Source organism: Xylocopa sonorina, chromosome 17 (genome assembly GCF_050948175.1).
Source record: "Xylocopa sonorina isolate GNS202 chromosome 17, iyXylSono1_principal, whole genome shotgun sequence".
NCBI lineage: Eukaryota > Metazoa > Arthropoda > Insecta > Hymenoptera > Apidae > Xylocopa > Xylocopa sonorina.
This window is the reverse complement of record NC_135209.1, coordinates 3,112,591-3,136,881: the sequence shown is the minus strand read 5'-3', so window position 1 is coordinate 3,136,881 and position 24,291 is coordinate 3,112,591. Positions and strand designations below refer to the sequence as shown.

At 39.9% G+C, this 24,291-nt stretch overlaps 2 protein-coding genes across 6 annotated transcripts; both read left to right on the top strand.

Moving 5' to 3' along the window:
* The first annotated feature begins 1 nt into the window (after window position 1).
* On the top strand, window positions 2–17,407 carry LOC143431212 (breast cancer anti-estrogen resistance protein 3 homolog). 5 transcript variants are annotated; one of them, XM_076907781.1, is made up of 6 exons: window positions 2–59; window positions 7,275–7,503; window positions 11,784–11,892; window positions 14,121–14,360; window positions 14,780–16,244; window positions 16,859–17,407. In XM_076907781.1, the coding sequence occupies exons 1-6, from the start codon at window positions 17–19 to the stop codon at window positions 17,188–17,190; spliced, it is 2,418 nt and encodes an 805-aa protein (XP_076763896.1). In that variant the 5' UTR covers window positions 2–16; the 3' UTR covers window positions 17,191–17,407. The 5 variants fall into 5 exon arrangements, with proteins under 5 accessions (XP_076763896.1, XP_076763898.1, XP_076763897.1 ...); XM_076907782.1 differs by lacking the exon at window positions 2–59 and adding an exon at window positions 6,330–6,390 and having other exon boundaries at window positions 7,275–7,497; XM_076907779.1 differs by lacking the exon at window positions 2–59 and adding an exon at window positions 6,330–6,390.
* A 4,949-nt stretch (window positions 17,408–22,356) lies between these two features.
* Window positions 22,357–23,824, top strand: LOC143431342 (endoribonuclease LACTB2). The gene is made up of 4 exons (XM_076908008.1): window positions 22,357–22,449; window positions 22,526–22,660; window positions 22,737–23,376; window positions 23,457–23,824. Exons 2-4 carry the CDS (start codon window positions 22,533–22,535, stop codon window positions 23,568–23,570), a joined length of 882 nt encoding a protein of 293 aa, XP_076764123.1. The 5' UTR covers window positions 22,357–22,449; window positions 22,526–22,532; the 3' UTR covers window positions 23,571–23,824.
* Window positions 23,825–24,291: the final 467 nt, after the last annotated feature.

Sequence of the window (24,291 nt, the reverse complement as noted above, 5' to 3'; positions counted from 1 at the left end):
TGCACCCGCGAGGAAAATGGGGAAAACCGCCAGCAAGCTCAAGTCCCGCAGGAGCCAGAGTTAGTGACACCACTCTACCCTAATTTCTGTAGCACATCTCGTTACCTCTATTTTTTAATTCTACTTTTTCACGTCATTGGCGAGTGTTTCTACGCCACGTGGACAGTGATTGGATTAGCTAATTCTTCTTTACCGTTGAACAGGTTTCGACACCTTTTCCAGATGTTCTCGCGGTACTTAGTCTCTTCTTCATCGAACTGTCTCGCGCGTGGTGGTTTCAGTGTCTCGTGAATGTTGGACAGGTGCGCGAGGTTCAGTTTGAAATGGTCCTTTTTTTACTGGAAAATAGAATTCTATTAGATTTCTATGCGATTCTATTGGAGCTTCAGTGACAGTGTCGCGTGTACACGGGAGTGGTTCCGTCGATTGGTGAAAGGAGTGATGAGCCGTGGTGATTCAGGTAGCACGTGCTCGATGATGGACGCTCGAGGCGGATATCTCGTAGCCACGTATCCACGCGAAACGAATCGCTCCATAATTAGACCAGGACGATTATAAATGTCTCTGTCGAACCGTCCTCCGCTAGGAATACTAATCACCCGGTGAGTTGTCTGTCGAGAACGATCCTCGTTACGGAGTCGATCGAGAACGAGCTCGCGGCTCTCTGGCGAGCACAATTTCGATTATGCAACGCAGCTCGAGACGAAAAGCCAGGCGAAAAGTGTCGAGACGATAAGTCACCTGGCTCGCGCGTTTATCGCCGCCTACGCGTCGATCGCTTCGCGGGTCGCACGTGCACGGGGATCGCGTCTATTTCAAAATCGAAACTGGTACGCAGCTATGCTAAACGTGGGATGTAGGTCGCGAGGCTGATAAACGCCTGCCTACTGGTCAGCCTCGAGAGATAAACGTGGTGTCTTTGGGACCGCTCACGCGTCGCTGGGCCTGCGGACCCTGGCTCGAGGATGGAGGGACTGAGAGATTAATTATTGGCCCTCTCTCGCCGCTTGTCTGTCGAATTCATTAGCAGAGATCGAGTGTGTAATCGTTGGAGAAATTTTAGTTTAATTGCTTCTCTGAATTTGATCATTGAATGTCTAATTTATTGTGAGTGGGATTTAGAATTTTTTTACCACTGATGTTGAGCATTTAATTTCGCTGGAGGGACTGAGAGATTAATTATTGGCCCTCTCTTGCCGCTTGTCTGTCGAATTCATTAGTCGAGATCGAGTGTGTAATCGCTGGGGAATTTTTTATTTTAATTGCTTCTCTGAATTCGATCATTGAATGTCTAATTTATTGTGAGTGGGATTTAGAATTTTGTTATCACCAATGTTAAGCATTTAATTTCGCGAATAATAAATCGAGATAATTGAAAATTGAATACTTAACGTTGGTGATTGTGGAATTGGCGGTTCTAATTTGATATTTTCTGAAATATTCTCTAATAATTATCGAACGCTATAATATAAGTTTCAAAGGTAACAGCACAGTCTTTTCAGTGAAACTTAATCAGGGGTGGTTTCAGCCCTTATTTCTAAACTTCGTCAGCTTCTGAAACTCTTGGAACTTAATTTAAAGTATTGATTTCGTTTTATAGGAAGCGTATAAGGAAACTTTATTTTACTAGAAGAATTGAGGATAGTAATTCGTGAATTATCTTTCAGAGAATCGCGAGTTCGTTTGTAAAACTTCAAATCGCGAGATTCTTCCGTCAGCTGTGTACAAACTGGGTCCAATTGAAATTCCAGTCGCGAGTCAAACGCGCATATAATTACGCCGCAGAGGAAACGGGGGAACCGTGAATAAAAATCCTTTTTCTTTTTTCTTTTAACGTCGCACGCGAGGAATCGCTCGCGGTCGAGGCAGTCGCCAATGACAAAGGGGAGCTCGTTTTCAAACGAATCGAATTGCGACTGAGATTGACGCGCGTCGTTTCATCGAACGTTCGTTTGCATATAAATTCGACGAACTTAGTTTAAACGCAAAGCCCACGAGATATTCATGAATATTAAAAAAAACGCGAAGCCTTTAGCAATTTTCTAAATCACTGACCCGCGAATGCCTTCGCCAGATTTCGATTGCTGACGATAATTAAAAATCTGCACACTCATCGCGACTGACAGTCTTCATCCTTGAAAACGTTATCAAAATGATTCCAGAAATTCATTTAATTAAAAAAAAAAAAATAAATTCTCTCTTCAAAATTAAATTTAAGTCTGCAAAATTCCATAATTAATCGAACCATAGTGAAATTTGGGCGAAAAAGATGAAAATATTAAACAAGACAGAAAGATAGCTTCGAGTAGGATACTCAGAGTGTCCAAAAACTACCCTAAACGAGGTGAACGAGGAAATCGCGAACGAGGAATATTCGAAGCGTTGGTTCGCGACTCGTCGCCTGGTTCTACCTGGAAAAGCACGCGTATCGCGTCGTTTTCGGTCGATAGCGGCTCTCCAAACGTGTTGCATAGTTATCTGGGTAAACGACCGGCTTATCAGCGACGCCAGGTACGTATCTCGTCGACAAGCGAGCGATGGAAACAGAGGAACACACCTGCATTCCAGCAGACACGGTTCTCAGGTCTCCTCCTCGTCACCATCGAGTGTCCTGCTCGTCCTTTCGGCTCGAGTGGCCACGCCACGGGTGTCCTGCCTTGCTCTTTCTCAGGTATACGTGAAAAACCCAAAAAGTTTGCTGGTGGCCAAGGGAAAACGGTAGAAATCGGAAGAGAACTCGTACAGTCTGTCGCACAAGTTTTTTTCGCACTCAGAAAATTGTTAAATATTCCTATAAAAATATGATTCATATTTTATATCGATATTCATATAGAAATAGAGTTTACACGTACTCAGAAAATTATTAAATATTCGTATAGAAGTAGAATTAAATTCTTTGACCATTTTCTTCAACTACACACTTGCTTCGATCAATAAAAATTGAATAACTTTATAAAATATGATTTTTAATTAATTTTATATTTTGCAGACTCTCCATTATTTCATTCGTTCAACTCTTTAACTGCAACTGTGGCTCAAAAACCAAATAGAAATAAAATAAATCTTTCAGAACGGAATATCGCTTCAGTAATAATACAATATTTTTTTTTTGCATTCAGAGCGATCCATTGTGCTAAAAGCAAAACCATCGAGAGGGTTAACAAATTCTAACCCCTCTGCGAAACATTTCGTGAATAATTTATATTTTCTCCGTTTACATCTCCATATTTTAGAATATCCCGTGACTTTACGTGGACTTTTGTGACAGACTATACGGAGAATTCGAAGTAAGGACGGTGAAAGCATAAATAGATTGCTCGGACCGAGTTTAGGGTAGGAAACGCAGTTTAGGAAAATGGTACCACGTGGAAAGGTTCTGTGAGAGGAAGTTTGTCTTGTTTTTGCCTCCCAAAGTGTCGCGCTAGATGAATAGACTGTTCGTGATACGAAATGAGACAGATTTGGGGACGTCGAAGATATCTCCATCCCCTAATTTTTCTTCGAACCCTTTCTTTTTCTTTTTTTTTACTGGAAGCATAGATAAGGTGCATTAGCTTCGATTATGCAAATTCGTCGATAGAAAGGAAACGATAAACGCGCGCATTGTTGGTATGAATGGACCATTGTCCTCGTTGATCTGTCGCTGACATTTCCAGCTCGAAAAATCGCCAACCGCGTCCCCTGTCGTCGCGATCGACTAACGCGCGACGGAAACGCGAAGTCGAGCCGCGATTTCGCTGGTTCGCACGAATTTCCGGCGGTCCGCGAACGCGTCAGCTGTTTGTCCCGACTCGCACGTTTATAAACTCGACATTTGCATTGCAAATCGGGAATAAAAGATACGCGAGGTTGGAGGAATGTATAAGAACCACGTAAGCACATTCCATGTTTCTGCGAGTCGAAGAATAAACATTTTTTTTGCGAGAAGGTCGAACGTGCTCGAAACTTATACTTTGCCTCGAATCCAGAGATCCAGTTGTTGAAATATTCATTTTATTTTAGTTACAAACGTGCTCGACGTCCTAGTGCAGAATTTTTTAATATTTGCAATTTTCTGCTACGTTGAATTAAATTTTTAAGTGTGCTATGATGTTGTGGCGCTTTGAAAAATTCTTGCAGTTACGATACAAGCACGAGGTTAAATTTTACAGGTTTACGCGACACCAGTCTCGTAAACAGCCAGCCTCTAATGCAAATCAGGCTTGTGGCTCAGTTTTTATACGCGATTATCGCTCGTGATTATTCAAACGACGAGAAAAATACTTGGACTAGCGACTGAATTTCCAATTCCAATCTTCGTACTTTGGAACGAATTATATTAATTGCAAAAACGTTGTGGTTTCGACTTTAGAAACTATCGACCCTTTAACTGCGGCTGTCACTGAAATAGAAATCAAAAAAGTCTTTTAAAGTAGAATAGTTACTTATCCTCATTTTATTTCTCAACTTTGGAGACTGTCTGTAATTTGCAAAATAATAAGAATTATATCACTTAATATAATGATTTGATTTTAGTTAAATATTTGTTCTTCGCATTTAGAACGATATACTGTGTTAAAAGTACCCTCAGTTAAAGGGTTAAACGACCTCTTTCGCGAAATTATCCACAGCAATGCACATTCGCCTCACAATTCCCTGAAAAATCACAATGGAAGCTTCCAACCGTTGCGTCCACACCACAAACCTCGAGTTTCGATCGCGTTAACTGGAAAAAGAAGAAAGCGTGACCGTCAGAGTCCCAGAAACCATGAAACAAAAGCGTGAAAATCCTCGTTCAGCCATTGCCCACGATTAAACACAACTATAATACAACCAACGATCCCGGTTCCTGAAAATAGAGCGTAACGAGCGATTTGAAAACGCTTCGCAGCAGGTACCAACGTTCTCCAAAGCGAAGAATGCTCAGCGAGCCGCGCGACGACGCGGATTCCATCGTCGAGAGTTCACGAAAGGTGGGAAAAGCTCTTCGAGGAGCTTTCAGTCAAGTCTAGAAATACTTGGAGCGAAAAATCGCGGGGTTCGACGCGGTGGTGGGGTGCGAGGGGCGCTGGTATCCGCGACTGGAAAGGCTCGAGAACAGGTTTACGTCCGCGCGTGTGAAGGCGAGCGAAGATAAACGAATCGAAGCGAAAGTGAGCCGGCGAACGCTTCAGTTTCTGGCGAACCGTTCGAAAGGTCCGCTGTTTCGAGCTGAACGAGTGGCTCGCCAGGGTGTTTCTCTGCGAACAGTGTTTGCAGAGTTTCAAAGTCGAACTCGAAACGGAAACCACGCGCGCGAGATTGCAGAGGATTCTGGGACGCGTGGCTGTCGTCTCGTCGCTGCACCTGTTCTCCAACGCGCGAGTGGTACCAGAGGACCTGTCGCGCTGGTCCACGTTCAATTTGTTCGAAACTGTCGATCGAAAACGAACGATACGTGATTTTTAACGAATCGAGAGATTCTCTAGTCTCGAAGTCCACAAGTAAAAGTCGTGATAATGGAATTTTATTGATGGAACGATGGTACCACTATTGGAGGGGTTGGAAATCAGCGAGAGACGCTGTTTAAAGTGGTAACGAAGAGTGTCGTGATTTGAACGTGAGGGAAATGAAGATTCTAATTCGATGTTGATATTAATTGAAATTGTGAATCGAAGAGGAACGATGTGAAAAAAGCATATGGCAGAAAAGGAGCGTTCTAAGTGCTCAAGAAATATAATTACAAATATTTCTGTGTAACTTGCAAGAATTATTAAACATCAATGTGGAAAACTGTGAATAGAAATTTCATTGAGGAGGATTTAAAAAAAGCATATGGTGCAAAAGAAGCTTTTCAAGTATTCAAGAGACACCACATTTATTATAATCACAAAAATTTCTGTATATTATTATTTAACAAGAAATATAAATGAACGCCTAACCAAGATTAACAAGATTAATTCATCCTGTGATTTCGTAACATTTTTCATCAGCCACAGCCACAGTATTAGGTGCCATCATCAGTCAAATTCTGTTATAAAAATTAAAAAGAAAACAGACAATCTGGATAAATCATCGAAGGTTTGCTGACTTTGTCGACAGGAAAGAAGAGAGAAAGAGAGGGGTTTCGAAGAGATAAAAGGCATCGAGCTGTGTACCGATCGTTTGCGTACCAGCACCGATAAAATCGTTTTGCACAGGCACGATGGTGGGGCGTTGGTATTCCTGTTCGCGATAGCGGATCGGTCGCGAGCCGTTTCAGAACGCTCTCGTTCGCGCGCGGTCGTGGGTCTGAATCGAGAATCGACGGGTGTGCAATTAACGATCTGCAAGCGGAGGAGTGCGTGGGCAACAAGCGATCTCGATCGTGAGCGACGAGGATCGCGATGATCGTCAGCGACAAGGATCGCTCGCAGAAAACTACCGGCATGCGTGAGTATCGGTTGTGACGAGCGACGATTTCCTGTCTGAAATCGCGAAGATCGCAAAATTGAACTCCTATGTTTGAGAAAAAAGACGCCAGGGGTGTAAAATACGAAGAGAATCACTGAAATTGTTCTCTAAATGGAAAAAAGTGAAATTATGTTGAGTATCGGTTGCTATCGAGCGACGATTTCCTATCTAAAGCCGCGAAGATCGCAAAATTGAACTCCTATATTTAAGCAAAAAGACGCCAGGGGTGTAAAACATGAAGAAAATCGTCGAAATTATTCTTCAAATAAGAAAAAGTGAAATTTTAAAAAAATTTATTCAAAATTCAATGCGTTTCAAAATCGTTCTCCACACTTCTTATAACTTCATTCTCAATACTCAACCTTGCTAAATAAAAAAAAAAATAATTTAATTCATTTGTTTCTTTCCTCTAAAATCGATAACAACTTATCAGAACGAAATTAATTACAAATTAAGCTCGAAAGTACATCGAGACCGTCTCGAACGAAGCACTAGAACATAATCGATAAGAACTTATCTGCAAGAAATGAATTAAAAATTAATAAATGTCTCGAAAGGAGGCTTCAGAGCTTCGTTTCCTCCCAAATAAGAAGTCTAATTAATTCGTCTCTTCTCTCTAAAATCGATAACAACTTACCAGAACGAAATTAATTACAAATTAAGCTCGTAAGTACATGGAGAACGTCTCGAACGAAGCACTAGAGCATAATCGATAAGAACTTATCTGCAGGAAATGAATTAAAAATTAGTAAATGTCTCGAAAGGAAGCTTGAGAGCTTCGTCGCGGTTGTTGACAAAATATTAGTTTGCTTATTTATAAGAGCGCGACAGGATTTAATGACACGTTCACTGATGTTCCTCAGGCATAGCATGGAGCTTCCGGTTCCCATCTATGGGCACGCTGCAAAATCTAGGCGCCAGCGGCCGTCGACGAAAGAGGAACGGCGTGGCCAGCTCTGCCTCCTGCAAGGAACTCCATCAGAAGCGACACACGATCCACCTGCAGCCGGAAGTGATTATTCAAAAGGAGCCATCTTTCATCGTGACGCCGCCGTCGCCGGAAGAGCCGACCGCGGACACCAGCAGGTACAAGTTACGAAACTGCTCGAACGATTTATCGATTTAACCATCTTGTTTTACGATCTACGTCCTTGGCGATACGAACAGTGGCGTCTCGTAGCCGCTAATCCGCGTTATCGCGGTTTCAAGTGCGACAGAATGGTACTTCTTTTCTTCTGTATCGTGTATTATGCAATCTTTCGATTTTCTGTGCTTCAGAATATCTTCTATCTGAGTTGAACATGATTGTACGACTCTCTATCGTATTTTTTCATCTATAGGCAGAGTATTTCGTGATTTCAATGGTTAGTCTGTCGGAAGTTATGAAATTAACGCTGTCTCAGTGTTTGTATTCATGATCGAAGAAATCAGACATCTTTAAAAAGAAAGTAATGCTTGAAAATCTGAGCTGCTACGATCCTTCGATTTATTCATAATCGGTTTAATAATATTTCTATTCGCAAAGATTTTAAGAATAATGATTGAAGACTTTCATCTTCAGAAAGACATAATTCAAAGCTCACCACGGAGGAAACTAAACAATTTTTCTCTAGAAAAACGATTGATTAATGGCAATAACTTCAATGAAAAAATTTCAAAGAAAGCTGCTCTTCGCCACCTTCGAATCGACACGAAAAAAATCACATTCCCAACAGATCTAATCCATCACGAGGTTCAAAGAGGTCGCTCGAAAGGCCTTCGAAGGACACTTCAAGGATGCACCTCGAAATCCTCGCGTTACAACTTATGAATTAGCCCGTAGACTGTTGCGCTTGGTCATAATGGCGCTGGCGGATCTCGAACCGGTTTTCCTCGCCTTCGAAGTGACGTCCTCCCTCTTTCTGGACGTGGCGCATCCCGTAACGGAAGGACAGCGCAAACGGGGGAAACTATAAACGCTCGAGAGCGATACGCGTGAACCGTTCCCTCTCGAGGATCCATGGGACAGCCAGAGGCGTCGATCCTTGCTCGCGTCGAGATTTATCCGAGCGTCGTCCACGATAAAGCGATCGTGGCGATCGAACTGACTGCTTTGCTGCCATCGCGACTGTCTTGAAGAGAAACGAGGGATTTAAATCGTGGTTAATCAAGCGTACAGTCGCGTGGACGTTCACTCGTAATTAAGCAACGCGACATTAAATTATGCAGGCTGAAGTAACACTTATATTAAGTCCACTTCTTCTTCGATGTTAGAGCATTAATCAGCTTGTCGTTTTATAAGATTGATATGATCGAGGTTCGTGAAAATCAACTTCGATTCTCTGTGACTCTTCTGAACTTAAAACTCGAATTTTTCGAGCTTTTAATTCGATGCAAAAATTAATGCAAGCGTAAGCAGATGTCTTCGAATTCTTAACTTCTTCTTCTATATCAAAGCATTAATCAACTCCTCGTTCTATAAAATTGATATGATCAAGGTTGATAAAAATCAGCTTCGATTCTCAGTGACTCTTCTGAACTTAAAACTCGAATTTTCCGAGCTTTTAATTCGATGCAAAATTTAACGCAAACATAAGCAGGTATCTTTGAATTCTTCTCGCGAAAGAAAACACTTTACGAAATACTATCAATCAGTATTCGAGTGTAAATTAATTATTAAAGAGGAGAGCAACTGGTGTCCATTTAATCCTACCGGATCGACCATTGAGAACGTAATCTTGTCGCGCTGATTGCGCTCGATCCTAGAAAGGGTGGCGAAGCGAGCGATCCTTCTCTGGTAGCTGTTTCTCATTAAATTCGAACGCAATGGCCAGTCTGGTCGGTTTCGCTCGAGCGAAAGTCAGTGCCCGTCGGATCATCGGCGACTCGAACGACTGGCAGGCCTTTCGCTGACTTTGCGCGAACTCTCGCTGACGCAGGATGAGCTGGTGAAACGATTAACGTTCGGCTGAGCCGTTCTCGCGCGATAGCGCGCGGAATCCTGTCGCGTTGACATTCGAGGTGGACGATAAGACACGCGATGGACGTCTGCGAATCGAGCTGGCTCTTCTCTAAGTTCGTGCAATTATTTGCCTCTTTTCTGCGTCGTCAAATGCAATTTTCATGGATGTCAAGTTATAAACTTGGAGGATGGTGGATGAGATTTATTAATGCAAAGAGGGGTATTTAAATGTTGAGAAAAGTGGCATAATAATTTTAATTTTGTATTCAAATTCAATGCACTGCATTTTTTGATAAAATAATTATCGTTTGACTTGAAAGAAAATTAAGGAAATGAAGAATAAGTTTAAATTAGGTTTTTTTTTTAATTGTCTACTGTTGATGGCGATAAAATTCAGATTTGCATCGACTGATCAGATTTCACGTTGCCTTTAAATGCAAATAAAGAAGACAGAAGGCTTACACGTACTATAATAATGTAATTAATATAAATTGCATTTGATACGAAAGGAAGTTCTAGTGCAAACATAAGCAGATGTCTCTGAATTCTTATCGCGAAAGAAAACACTTCATGGAATGCTATCAAACAGTAAATACGATCGTGCATCAGATATCCAGGGAATATCAAACAAATTGCAACGAGCGAATGTCAGAGGAGGCTGTTAAAAATCAGAATCACGCCATGCACTATTTGGGGTCCAATGCAAGTCAATTCAGAATGCATTCTGCTCTGCTGGTAGCCTTCTCAAGTTATGAATCTTTCTCTCTAATTAATTTTCCAATATATTATTTCAAAATTCCTCACAAATATCGAAGAAATTACGCTTCATATGTGACGTAGCCTTCAACTATCTGATATCATTCAAAGTGCACTCTGCTCTGCTGTTACCTTCTCAAACTATGAATCTTTCTCTCTAATTAATTTTCCAATATATTGTTTCAAAATTCCTTACAAATATCAAAGAAATTACACTTTACTTGCAATGTAGCCTTCAACGTTTCTAAACTACCCGATATCAACCCCAAACATCGAGTTCACGTAACAAATATAAAATATTTTGGACCAAAAAATGAAAGATTGTCAAATACAAGACACTTTGTAGTAAAAAAAAAGCAGCAAAATGTAAGACAATTCCACCAAACATGGAACAGATCGCTTCATCTGATCGTGGCATTAAAATCCATTCTCGAATTCATATCAAACTCTGTTATCCGCCCATCCATATCACGTCGTTCACACAAGCCTCTCCATCCCTCCAACAAACAACGCACACCCTCTCCAGGCTCTCAACACTCTCGCAACAAACGCACAGATGCGTTTCATTACGCTTATCGAGCGGCCAGCATCGACGCAGGCGCTCCAACCCCTCGCGAACACCCTCGTCTCGAACAGATCAATAACCTCCGCGCGTATCTTCGTCTACGCCCTCCCCAAACCGAATCCAAGCGACGCCACGAACATCCAAACAGCGAGATCGCTCGAGAATCGAACGAACACCCTCGCGAGTTCACCGATCGGCGTCAACTCGACGCTGAAAGCCACTCGAGAGCTGAGAAAACGCAGGCATAGATGGAGAACTCGATGAGAACTCACTCGTAGACTCTCATTTGTCACATTTAAAATAGAACCCTCTGTTATCCCTCAAAAAATCATCAAAAACCCCAAAACAATGATTGTAACAAAATATGTGCCTCGTTTCTTAGAGTCTAGTTTTATCTCGAGGGATTGTGTAGCAGTTGCTTGAATCTAGAAACTGGAGAACTCGATGAGAGCTCACACTTGCCATGTTTAAGATAGAACCTTCTGTTATCCTTCAAAAAAATCATCAAAAACCCCAAAACAATGATTTTAACAAAATATATGCCTCGTTTCTTCGAGTCTAGTTTTATCTTGAGGGATTGTGTAGCAGTTGCTTGAATCTAGAAACTGGAGAACTCGATGAGAGCTCACACTTGCCACGTTTAAGATAGAACCCTCTGTTATCCTTCAAAAAATCATCAAAAACTCCCAAAGAATAAGTTTAACAAAAAATGTGCCTCGTTTCTTAGAGTCTTAGTTTTATCTCGAGGGATTGTGTAGCAGTTGCTTGAATCTAGCAACGCTCGAGAATATTTCGTTTGGCGTGCGCGTGTCAGTTCCGTCTCCCAGCGTTCGTTCTATTAATACATCGAAACGGGGCGCCCCTCTGCTCCTCCAAAAATACGGCCCTGCCCGTGTGTCGTGACTTTCCACGCGCATAGTTCAGTGGGGTGCGCGCGCTCGGCTCGTGAGCCGTGCGGCCAAACCCTATCCTCGCGATCTCGACGCTCGCCAGTTTTCCAGGGGACGTATTTTCCACGGGTTCGAAGCGCGCCAGGGCCGTTCGAGTCGAGATGTGACGATCGAACGAGGTTTGGTTGCCACAGCTCGATCTTTTTTCTCTGCGACGCAGGTCGTCGAAGCTCGAGGAGGCGGATGAGGAGCTGGCGAACGGACGCGAGGACGCAGCCGAAACCGCTCCCAGAAGGGTCGACTGCAACGATTACTCGAATCTACCCATGGTGAGTGCCATTTGTTCGATGTTGATACTGTTGGATTTATCAGTTTTTATTTTAATGTCGATTGTGACTCTTCATAATTCTGGTCTGGTGATGGCTTTTGTTGGTCCACTAATGATAGAGTTAGATTTGTAAATTGGGGTTTTTTATTTTTTATTTTACTGTTGATTATGACTGTTGATGGGGATGGTTTGGTGGTGGTTTTTGTTGGTCCACTGATGATAGAGTTAGATTTGTAAATTGGGGTTTTTGATTTTTTATTTTACTGTTGATTATGGCTGTTGATGGGGATGGTTTGGTGGTGGTTTTTGTTGGTCCACTGATGATAGAGTTAGATTTGTAAATTGGGGTTTTTTACTTTTGATTTTACTGTTGATTATGGCTGTTGATGGGGCTGGTTTGGTGATGGTTTTTAGTTGGTCCACACATTGAACCAGAAATTAATATTTCTTTTTTTTTATCACTGTCTTATTTATTGTAATTTTGTGTTCTTATATTCTTCTCATTGTATGATGGTTTTAAGTACTTTATATGTGCAGCATGTATTGGTGACTTATTCTTATTTTATAAGCAATGTCTGGTCGTTTTTTATCTCTTGATAGGGCTGATTTAGTGATGGTTTTTAACTGAACCACACTTTGGACCAGGAATTAATTATTGTAATTTTGTGTTCTTATATTCTTCGCATTGTATGATCGTTTTAGGTACTTTCTATTTGCAGCATGTATTGATGACTTGTTCTTATTTTATATGCAATAGCTGATTGTTTTTTATTGTTTATTGATTTATGATTGAATGCTGCAAAAGAAAATAGTTTACTACTCTTTTTATTATGATTCACTGTATCATACAGACTACAAAAATAAAATTGTAAGATTATAAGCTTCACTGAAGCATCGATACTGATTAACGAGAGGGTTGAATTTCGATGCGAGCGATAGCGTGCAGTCGTTTCAGAAATTCGTTGAGCCAGCTGTGCTTCTCCATGGTTTATTATTCTCTTTATGTAATTATAATTAGCTACGCGGTGTAGACTTCGCGAATAGAGTTGTAACATTATTGTAACACCACTGGAGCCAACAAAAGGGTTGGATTTTGATCTAAATAAAAACATGAAATTTTCAAACTTATTATTTTAAAAATTAGTTGATATCAATAGAATTTATTTTATACATGTCTGCACGAATTACGTTGAAGTTAAACAATTTTTTGTATGCAATATGGCTATAAATGATTATGAATTGAAATAGAAAGGAATATTAATGTTGAAGATCGTGAAGCCACGTCGAACGTAGTTTTATTCGCAATAATAGCTGACGTTTCTGATAATTGATTCGTTTGAGCCAGCGTCTCGATGATCTTCAACACGTGACACGCTGAACTGACTGATAAGTGCAAGCTCTACGCACGAACGCCGGCTTCGTTGATCCGTTTTATGGACTGAACTACTCAAGGCTGTACTTGTTAAGCCAATCTTACGACCCTGTATAGTCGAGACGCTTCTGCTCATTGATTGAGGCTGGTTTACGCGAAAAGTCGTCCGAGACGATAGCAAAACTCGCGTTATGTTCTATTAGAATCGTGTGCTGCAATGTAAAGCAAATTTCAATTTGCAGAAAAGCAGAGACTTAGAAAAAATTCGAGCTACCATTAATTTTTAGTAGATTTATAGAAAAGTAAAGTAGAAACATTTTAAGTCACCAAGTGCCATTAATTTTTAGTAAATTTATAGAAAAGTAAAGTAGAAGAAATTCAAGCCACTAAGTACCACTAATTTTTAGTAAATTTATAGAAAAGCAAAGTAGAAGAAATTCAAGCCATTAAGTACCACTAATTTTTAGTACATTTATAGAAAAGCAAAGTAGAAAAAGTTCAAGTCACTAAGCACCACTAATTTTTAGTAAATTTATAGAAAAGTAAAGTCGATAAAGTTCAAGTCACTAAGCACCACTAATTTTTAGTAAATGTATAGAAAAGTAAAATAGAAAAGGTTCAAATCACTAAGTACCACTAACTTTTAGTAAATTTATAGAAAAGTAAAATAGAAAAAATTATTACAAGGCTCCATTAATATTAAATAAATTGATAAGTCGTGGAGAAATAGAAAAAAAATTCAAACCAGTGTCTTCCTTAGATATTCAGATCTACTTCTTCAAAAGTTATGCGTCCCAAGATACATACATGGTGTTCGTTTCTAATTTGAAATTCATATGGTTTCGTATCTGATTTAGGAGCCGCCAGAAGAGTCGACCCGCAAGCTTCTTGAGCGGGAACTTCGACTTCTGGACCCCAGGGATCTAAGATCGCACGCTTGGTATCACGGAAGCACCCTCAGAGGCGGCAGAAAGGGCGCTGAAGCGGAAGTGCCGAACGACGGCGACTTTCTTGTGCGAGACTGCGCCTCTCAGCCAGGAAACTACGTCCTCACGGTCCGATGGAAGGGCCAGCCTCTTCATTTCGTCATTAACAGGGTCAGTTCTCTCAATTACTCGCATCAATTAATTCAATTATCAGTTTGTAACACGTGAAACGTTCGATTTCGGTTCATTGGTACTTTAAACAAATTTCTGAACACTTTTTGTGCAAAACTATAAGGACCAAACCTTCTTCTATGAGATTTGAAGTTTACTTTTTTTCTATCATCGACGGTTTTTTAGTTTTGTAAATATTTAAGTCACTTAGTAGGAGAAAAGAATTGTCAGAAATAGAGTAAACGTTGGAGACATCATTGAAGAATTTTTTCAAATATTTAAGTCACTTACTAGGAGAAAAGAATTGTCAGAAATTGAGTAAGCGTTGAACACATTATTAACGAATTTTTTCAAACGATTTTATGTATAAATTAACTCAGAAAACGTAAGAAAACTACACAGCAACTTTCTATGAACAGGTGGTGATCCAACCAGAAACAGTGTACGAGAGAGCCCAGTACCAATTCGAGGACGAAGCGTTCGACACAGTAGCAGACTTAATAACCTTCTACGTAGGCAGTGGTCGTCCCATAAGCCAAGCCAGTGGTGCTCGCATAATAACCCCAAAGCCAAGATGCGTGCCTCTAACCTGCGTCCCAGGACCAACGAGCAGTCAACACTGCTCCAGCCCCTCCTCATCGTCTTTATCAACCGGTTCTCCACCGCGTCTACCACGAAAGCAACAACGAAGCCACTCTCTGACAGCCCAACACCACACCTCGGACCAACACGACACTCGTCAGTCGAGCCAGCAGCCAGTGTCTCACGGACCAATCCAATCGAGTACTCTGCCACGTGTTCCACCCATTCAAAACCAGCCACCATCGTGTTCTTTGTCTCTAGGTCGACAGAAGATCACAAGGGTGATCTCTGATCCAGCACTACAACAGCAACAACAACCAATCCTTCAGCCACCTAATCTAAACCATCAAAATTCACATGGAACGGCTCCACCAAAACCACCAAGGGTGCCTTACGCACCCAATCACCAGCACCACGCTCATCATCACCACCATCATCACCATCATCACCATCAGGGCTACCAAGCCAGTGGTAGCGACAGTGGAAATGGATCTGGAGACAGTGAGTTTGAAACCAACAACTCAGGTGGCGCTAGCAACCCATCCTCCTCAGCGCCCATTAAAGGAGTGGTGATTAGGAGTCAGTATAACACTAGCAACGATGGTACTAATGGGAACAATGGGAACGAGTATGAATTATCTGTGGAGGAACAGTTGGTAGTGGCAGCTCCGTCTTTGGAGATCCCCACAGCGTTGGATATCGAAGGGTTCACCACTCTGCTGCTACCAGCTGGCGAACATAGACCATTGGATCCAACTGCCTTGAGAGGAGTCTCTGGGATGCTTCACGACTCTGCGCCAAGGGTTCTGGCTTCTCATTTGACTAAGATTGATCTAGAGCTGGCTCTTCATCCTGGTAGTGGGAACAGAAATGGTCTCAGTGGCATCGAGTTGGCTACTTTGCCTCACGGTAGGCAAGCTAGGATGGATCTGATTGAAAGATCAGAGTGTCTGAAGCTGGTTGTGGCGGTGACAGTGCTGGCTGGAGCCACTGCTATCGAAAGGGCTGCTACGATCAGCAAGTGGATCAAGGTCGCTATCGATACCAAGACTGCTCTGGGCAATCTCTACGGGTTCTGCGGTGTGATGCTGGGCCTGTGCTTGCCTCAGATTCAGAGGCTGGCTAACACGTGGCATCTGTTGAGGCAGAAACACACTGATGAGGCGTTCAGCTTTGAAGCGAAGCTCAGACCAACGCTTAGAGCTATGAACGAGTGCACCAACCCACAGGCACCCAATACCACTCTTCCTCATTTGTTGCCTGTTGCTTTGCTGGGCGAACGCGGTCCTGAAGACATTCTGGGTGCGTTTTTTTTTATTTTCTAGTGTGAAAGGAGTTCTTTAACTCGTTAGGCAACTGAATGCAGGCAAAATAGAGGGTTTATTATTGCAAAATGCGAAGACGGGAGTATGGTAAAGAAGAATAAAGTTTGAAAAAATTGGAGCAAAAAGCAATTATTAATATTTTTCAAGTATCAAAAGTTCACATCATTAAAAGAAGAGCATAGAAATTTTATTATCCAATTTTTATATAATAATATTCTCGACATTAAAAATGCAAAAGGGGCAATCATTAATATTTTTAAAGTATACAAATTCCACATATTAAAAGAAAAGCATACAAAGTTTATTATTCAACATTTTACATAGCAATATTATTCACTCTAATATTCCTTTAATGAACATTTTTGTGAACCTTTATATATCTCTCTTGCTTAAACTCAATTAATCGACTCATTAGAACCAAATGAAAGAGATTGCTGTTCACTGACACTATAAATCATAAGATTATCATCCAGTTTCCTGTCTGGACATTAAACATTTCTGCAAATCCAGCATTTGCGGTTCGAAAATACTAATCTCTTGATCTCATGTTAGTCTAGCGATGAAATTAAAGTGTTCAATTATTTTCTACAGGAACAGTGACGCCATCAGGACTGGCAGCAGCGATCTTATCACCGTGGGAGAACTCAGCACCAGATTGCGGTCTCTCCATCGTTTGGTCCCACTTGGAGTCCGCTCGAAGGATGGCAGAGAACCTGCCCCTGTTTCGCAGAAACGCTGAGATCGTCCTCGAAGGATCAAGAAGCGACGAGCTGCTCTCAGACGCGTTTCGCACGGAGTTTCACATAAAATTCCTTTGGGGCAGCAGAGGTGCCACAGTGGCACCAGAAGAGAGGCATTTGAAGTTCACGCAGGTGCTGGACGCGATGTTCGACAAGTGTTCGTCCAGCGAGGTGGCTGCCTAAACCAAAAGAAACTTCGTTGGATAAAAAAAAAAAAACTCAGATGAATCTAAGAACATTTATCGAGAGAAAGAGAGAGAGAGGATGAGACAAGAATCGAAAAGAAGGGACCCGTGTTTATGTTGAAAATCATTTCTCACGTGTAAATTATCGTTCTGTAATTATGTAATTAATTGTATCTTCGTAGACCTTAGTATTTTATTTGATAAAAGTTCACAAGCGATTGTTGAGGGGGACGCGTGTCCAAGTTTTACACGGACATACTTTTGTGTCTCGCGGTTAGACTGTTTTTCGAATTCTCTTTTTTGATTGGCGATTGTAAGTCGAGAGGATCGTTCTTTCATCGCCACTGAGTACGAATACGTTTTTTAAGGGACATAGACAACGAAATGAGGTATCTTTACGCAATATATTCGCCGTGATGCGGAACAGGATCGATGAGGAACAATCAAAAGGGGATGCAGCAGCATTTAACGTGGAGTTGGACGTGTATGTGTATCGCAGTTGTCGTATTTAGCGCAATAAACGATCCCTCGTGGATGGTATCCCGTTACCACTAATGGAAAACCGTATTTAAAGTCTCGCGAAAGAGAATTCGTCGACAATATGATAATCAAATCGAGTGGAACTTGTCGTGTACTTAAGATGTAATCGAACCTACCGCTATTGTACTCGATTATACGTTGTAAATGTTGTTCACGTTTGTTCACATTTAATAATATATACGGATAACGATAAGAGACTTGGTTTATTTTAATAATTTGTGAGTAACACCGCGTTTGTTTTAGTTTTTCATTGAATTTGCCGCTCTGGTGTCACTGCTGGAGCCATCACTGTAAAAAGTGCTCAAACTTGTCGCACAGCATTATCGACAGAGAAGTGAATTACTCGAGAATTACTGACGCCATTTCTGTAGAAAATACTGAAACTAATGCCTGAATAGTTTCAGTATTTCTCACAGAGATGGCGACAGTAGTTCTTGAGTAGTTCACTTCGCTGTCGATAATCGTGTGCGACAAGTTTGAGCACTTTTTACAGAGATGGCGCCAGAGGTTCTAAAGCAGGGTTCGTATCGTCTATCTCACTCTTTTCTACAGGTTTCTTATATATCTTTCTCTCTCTTACCTCCAAGCGGGAGATACAATTTAACTTACTCTTTCTATTCGACGAAAATTAAGGAGTTTCTTGATTTAATCAGCGGTGTACTTTAAAATTCTGTAATTAAGATGAGAGAGAGGAGCAGAGAGAAGGAAAGAGAAGAGAGAACGAAGTCAGGAAGGCTATGGATGTGTAATATATATTAATTTTGTAGAAGTATTCATTATTTTTTATATGGATATAACTTAGAGTATTTAATTGCAGCGATAGATGAATGAAATATTATATTGTAACTATTTGTAATATATATAAATTAAGTTTTAGCGTAAGTTATTATATGTATTATTAGTTTTATTGTAAGTTATTGTATATTTTAAGTTTTATTGCAAGTTATTGTACATTTTGTTAGTTTTATTGTAATTTATTATATATTTTAAGTTTTACTGTAAGTTCTTGTATACTTCAATAGTTTTATTGTAAGTTATTGTATATTTCAGTAGTTTTATTGTAAGTTCTTGTATATTTCGATAGTTTTAGTGTAATTTAATATATATTTTAAGTTTTACTGTAAGTTCTTGTATAATTCAATAGTTTTATTGTAAGTTATTGTACATATTATTAGTTTTACTGTAAGTTATTGTATATATTATTAGTTTTATTATAAGTTATTTATATAATATAAGTTTTATTGTAATTTACTGTATATTGCCACAGTTTCATTGAATAAATTAATTATTTAAATAAAATAAAACCAGTCTTATCATTTACCATTACTTCTACCCAACTCCAATTCCTTATTCGGGACATCAGCATTAATTTTAATAAAATAAAAGTCCAATTTCCGGGGTGTCGTTCGAAAAATCTAAAGAAAATCATAAGTTCTTGGGATATGACGTCACTTCCGGGGATCGCCAGAATTCCAGGAATTCTTGATGACGTCATTTCCAAGAAGTGGCACTATTCGGATACCTCCTCACATGTTATGTTCTCCTGATACATCGTCGATTTTTCGACCAAAATCTTGAAAATCCAACTTTGATGACGTCACAGGGGTTCTTGGCAATTCCTGGAATTCCTGATGACGTCATTTCCAAGAAGTGGCACTATTCGGATACCTCCTATGACGTCATGTTCTCCTGATACTTTGCCGATTTTTCGACTAAAATTTCCAAAAATGGACTTTGTATCAGGAGAACATGACGTCATAGGAGGTATCCGAATAGTGCCACTTCTTGGAAATGACGTCATCGAGAATTCCTGGAATTTCGGCGATTCTTGGAAGTGACGTCATTTTCCTAGAAGTGGCGCGAATACCTCCTCACCACTTATATTCTCCTGTTACAAAGTCGAATTTTCAAGATTTTGGTCGAAAAATCGGCAATGTATCAGGAGAACATGACGTCATAGGAGGTATCCGAATAGTGCCACTTCTTGGAAATGACGTCATCAGGAATTCCTGGAATCGCCGATATTCCTGATGACGTCATCAGATGGTAGAATTCCCATCTGATGACGAAAATCTGACTTTGTATCAGGAGAACATAACATGTGAGGAGGTATTCGAATAGTGCCACTTCTTGGAAATGACGTCATCGAAAATTCCAGGAATTCTGGCGATTCTTGGAAGTGACGTCATTTTCCTGGAAGTGGCGCGTATACCTCCTATGACGTCATGTTCTCCTGATACTTTGTGGATTTTCAAGATTTTAGTCGAAAAATCGGCAATGTATCAGGAGAACATGACGTCATAGGAGGTATCCGAATAGTGCCACTTCTTGGAAATGACGTCATCAAGAATTCCTGGAATCGCCGATATTCCTGATGACGTCATCAGATGGTAAAATTCCGAATTTTTCGATCGAAAACCCGAAAATCTGACTTTGTATCAGGAGAACATAACATGTGAGGAGGTATTCGAATAGTGCCACTTCTTGGAAATGACGTCATCAAGAATTCCAGGAATTTCGGTGATTCTGAGAAGTGACGTCATTTTCCTAGAAGTGGCGCGCATACCTCCTCACCACTTATGTTCTCCTGTTACAAAGTCGATTTTTGGAAATTTTGCTCGAAAAATCGACAAAGTATCAGGAGAACATGACGTCATAGGAGGTATCCGAATAGTGCCACTTCTTGGAAATGACGTCATCAGGAATTCCAGGAATTACCAAGAACCCCTGTGACGTCATCAAAGTTGGATTTTCAAGATTTTGGTCGAAAAATTGGCAATGTATCAGGAGAACATAACATATGAGGAGGTATTCGAATAGTGCCACTTCTTGGAAATGACGTCATCGAGAATTCCTGGAATTCTGGAAGTGACGTCATATCCCAAGAACTTGCGATTTATTTTAGATTTTTCGAACGAAATTGGCGGGGACAAGGAATTGGAGGTGGACAGAAGTAATGGTAAATGATAAGACTGGTTTTATTTTATTTAAATAATTAATTTATTCAATAAAATTATGGCAATATACAGTAAATTACAATAAAACTTATATTATATAAATAACTTACAATAAAACTAATAATATATACAGTAACTTACAATAAAGCTAATAATATGTACAATAACTTACAATAAAACTATTGAAGTATACATGAACTTACAGTAAAACTTGAAATATATAATGAATTACAATAAAACTATCGAAATATACAAGAACTTACAATAAAACTATTGAAGTACGCAAGAACTTACAATAAAACTATTGAAGTATACTAGAACTTACAGTAAAACTTAAAATATACAATAACTTACAATAAAACTATCGAATTATACAAGAACTTACAATAAAACTATCGAATTATACAAGAACTTACACTAAAACTATTTAAATATACAGGAACTTACAATAAAACTAATATAATGTACAATAACTTACAATAAAACTTAAAATATACAATGAACTACAATAAAACTAATAATACATACAATAACTTACACTAAAACTTAATTTTTACATACTACAAATAGTTACAATAAAATATATCTTCTATCTATCGCTGCAATTAAATACTCTAAGTTATATCCATATAAAAAATAATGAACACTTATACAAAACTAATATATATTACACATCCATTGCTTTCCAGACTTCGTTCTCTCTTCTCTTTCCTTCTCTCTGCTCTTCTCTCTCATCTTAATTACAGAATTTTAAAGTACACCGCTGATTAAATCAAGAAACTTCTTAATTTTCGTCGAATAGAAAGAGTAAGTTAAATTGTATCTCCCGCTTGGAGGTAAGAGAGAGAAAGATATATAAGAAACCTATAGAAAAGAGTGAGATAGACGATACGAACCCTGCTTTAGAACCTCTGGCGCCATCTCTGTAAAAAGTGCTCAAACTTGTCGCACACGATTATCGACAGCGAAGTGAACTGCTCAAGAACTACTGTCGCCATCTCTGTGAGAAATACTGAAACTATTCAGGCATTAGTTCCAGTATTTTCCGCAGAGATGGCACCAGTAGTTCTTGAGGAGTTTACTTCACTGTCGATAATGCTGAGCGACAAGTTTGAGCACTTTTTACAGAGATGACGCCAGGGGTTACAAAGGAGAGTCATCAGCATCTATCTCACTCTTTTCTACAACTTTCTAATATATCTATCTCTCTCTTACCTTCAGAACAGAGATAAAATTTATCTCACTCAATTTTTCAAATGAAATTAAAAACCAAAACGAGCTCAATGTTATTCGCAAATTTAAAATAAACCAAACTGATTATCGTTATCAGTATATGTTATTAAATATACAACTAAATTGCCAAGTGTTGTATCAGATCTAGGAAAAACCCTCGAACTGATCAAGAATCGGGTTCAACCCTTTTCAAAGAGTTGGCGCCACTCGCATTTAATGCCTTATTATCTACCACGGAAATAATTGCAAATCATCAACTGTACACAATGACTAACTTTGTTATCACTGTGCACAGATTAATTAATTGTCGTTTCACTATGAGACTTCGCGAATGACTATCAATTTCTGTTTGCACTAATTCTTTGTATAAATATTTCTGTACTATGCACTTTGTACCCGTCATCCTGTGCGTTATATACTTCTGCACTATGCTGTTGAGTTAATGGAACCGACTTTCTTGTGCAACGGAATTACTTGCAACAGATGACAACCGTCATTAGCTGTAAATAGATAACGAGCATCAAACGGTATTACTAATAGCAAACAGTATTATACATTACTAGTGACATTACTGGTCGTACAATTTCATGTTTCTGGTTCTAGTTACATCATGAATCCTTTGACAGCCATACCTTTGATATCAAAGCTGTCAGCGAGAGTGATAAGGATTTTAGGATGCAACGAAGGGATAATGACTTTACAAGGTACGAACACGTACCTTGTCGGCACTGGTACCAGGTAAACCTTTTAAATTACATGAATCGTACCACTTAGCCTCTTTCCGTGACGTTAAGCTACCTCTTAATCTCCACAGACGAATACTGATCGATACAGCCAGTGAAAAAACTGCCCCTGAATACATTAAAGTATTACAACAAGTATTAAAGGAAGAGAAAGCGACCGTCGAGCATATAGTGGTTACGCACTGGCACGATGATCATATAGGAGGAGTGAATGCTGTTCTGAATATGTTGAAAACATTAGACAAGACTGGCGCCTCGAGCGTGGTATGGAAATTGCCTAGAAGTCCGGAGGACAAACCTATAAGCAAGCTGGAAGAGAAAACTCCGTGCGAGAAGCTAGAAGACAAGCAGATAATTGAAGTGGAGGGTGCAAAGATACGAGTGGAGCACACTCCTGGACATTCGACCGATCATGCATCCCTTGTGCTGGAAGACGAGCAGATATTGTTCAGCGGTGATTGCATTTTGGGCGAAAGAACAGCTGTTTTCGAGGATTTACAGACATACATAGTTTCGTTGAGAAAGATAGGTGCATTGAAGCCGAAGATGATCTATCCGGGTCATGGACCAGTGATACAAGATCCTGCGGCTATGATTGAGTATTACATCGAGCACAGACTCCAGAGAGAGAATAAAATTTTAAATGTACTGCAGGAGAACGCGAAAGATAGCACATTGTCTGAAATGGACATCGTGAAACATTTGTACACGGTAGTGTAACGATCGTCATTCGACTTTGTGTGGAGTAATTAATCGCTTGGAGTGTGTAACGTGACGCTTGTTAATTTTAGGACACCTCGAAGATCATGTGGGAGGCAGCGGCTTACAATGTCCAGGGCCACCTCCAGAAATTACTGAAAGAGGGCAAAGTGAAAGGCGAGAAGGGGAAATGGCAAAGCATGTAGCTGGTGTAAATTTCAACAAGTTGTTTAATCGAGATTTTTCGAACTGTTAAATAATCTATTCCGTGTGTAAAATAATTTCTGTAAATGTTGTACAAAAATGGACAAGACACCAGTGTGTATTGTTTCATAATTTATTTATAGTCTAATACTAAATCCATACCCAACTGTAAATTGTGAAAATCATCGAGAAAGCGATGCTGTGAAACATTTATTCGATTCATAGGAGCGAAATGATAATACATTGTTCGTGAATTCTTCCTCTTTTTTTTTTTTTCTTTTTCCTTTTTTCCTTTTTCGTTTCGTCGATGCTCAGGCAAAATGCTAGAGATGTGTGCGTACAGTGTACAGAAATTGTTACGAACGATTTTTCCACGAATAACATGCCACTTAGTACAATGGGTGTTCCATTCGATTAATGCAGCGTTGTTCAAATGAATCTCCCTCGTTCACGTATCTTTTATTCTCCTCTTCTCTTCTCTTCTCGACGGCTCGTTAAAACACGCGACACATGAATAGATGCTCGATATAAAATATATATATGTATATATATATATACTTTCCTACAAAGACATATCACGACAATAAACGTTTCGATAGTTTCGTTATAAAATCTGTTGTTCACTGTAGATAATGTTGGCGAGTATTCGTACACGCGGTACATAGCACCCCTTACTTTGAACGAAGGGCTCGAACCCCCATATACGTAACATGACGTTACAAT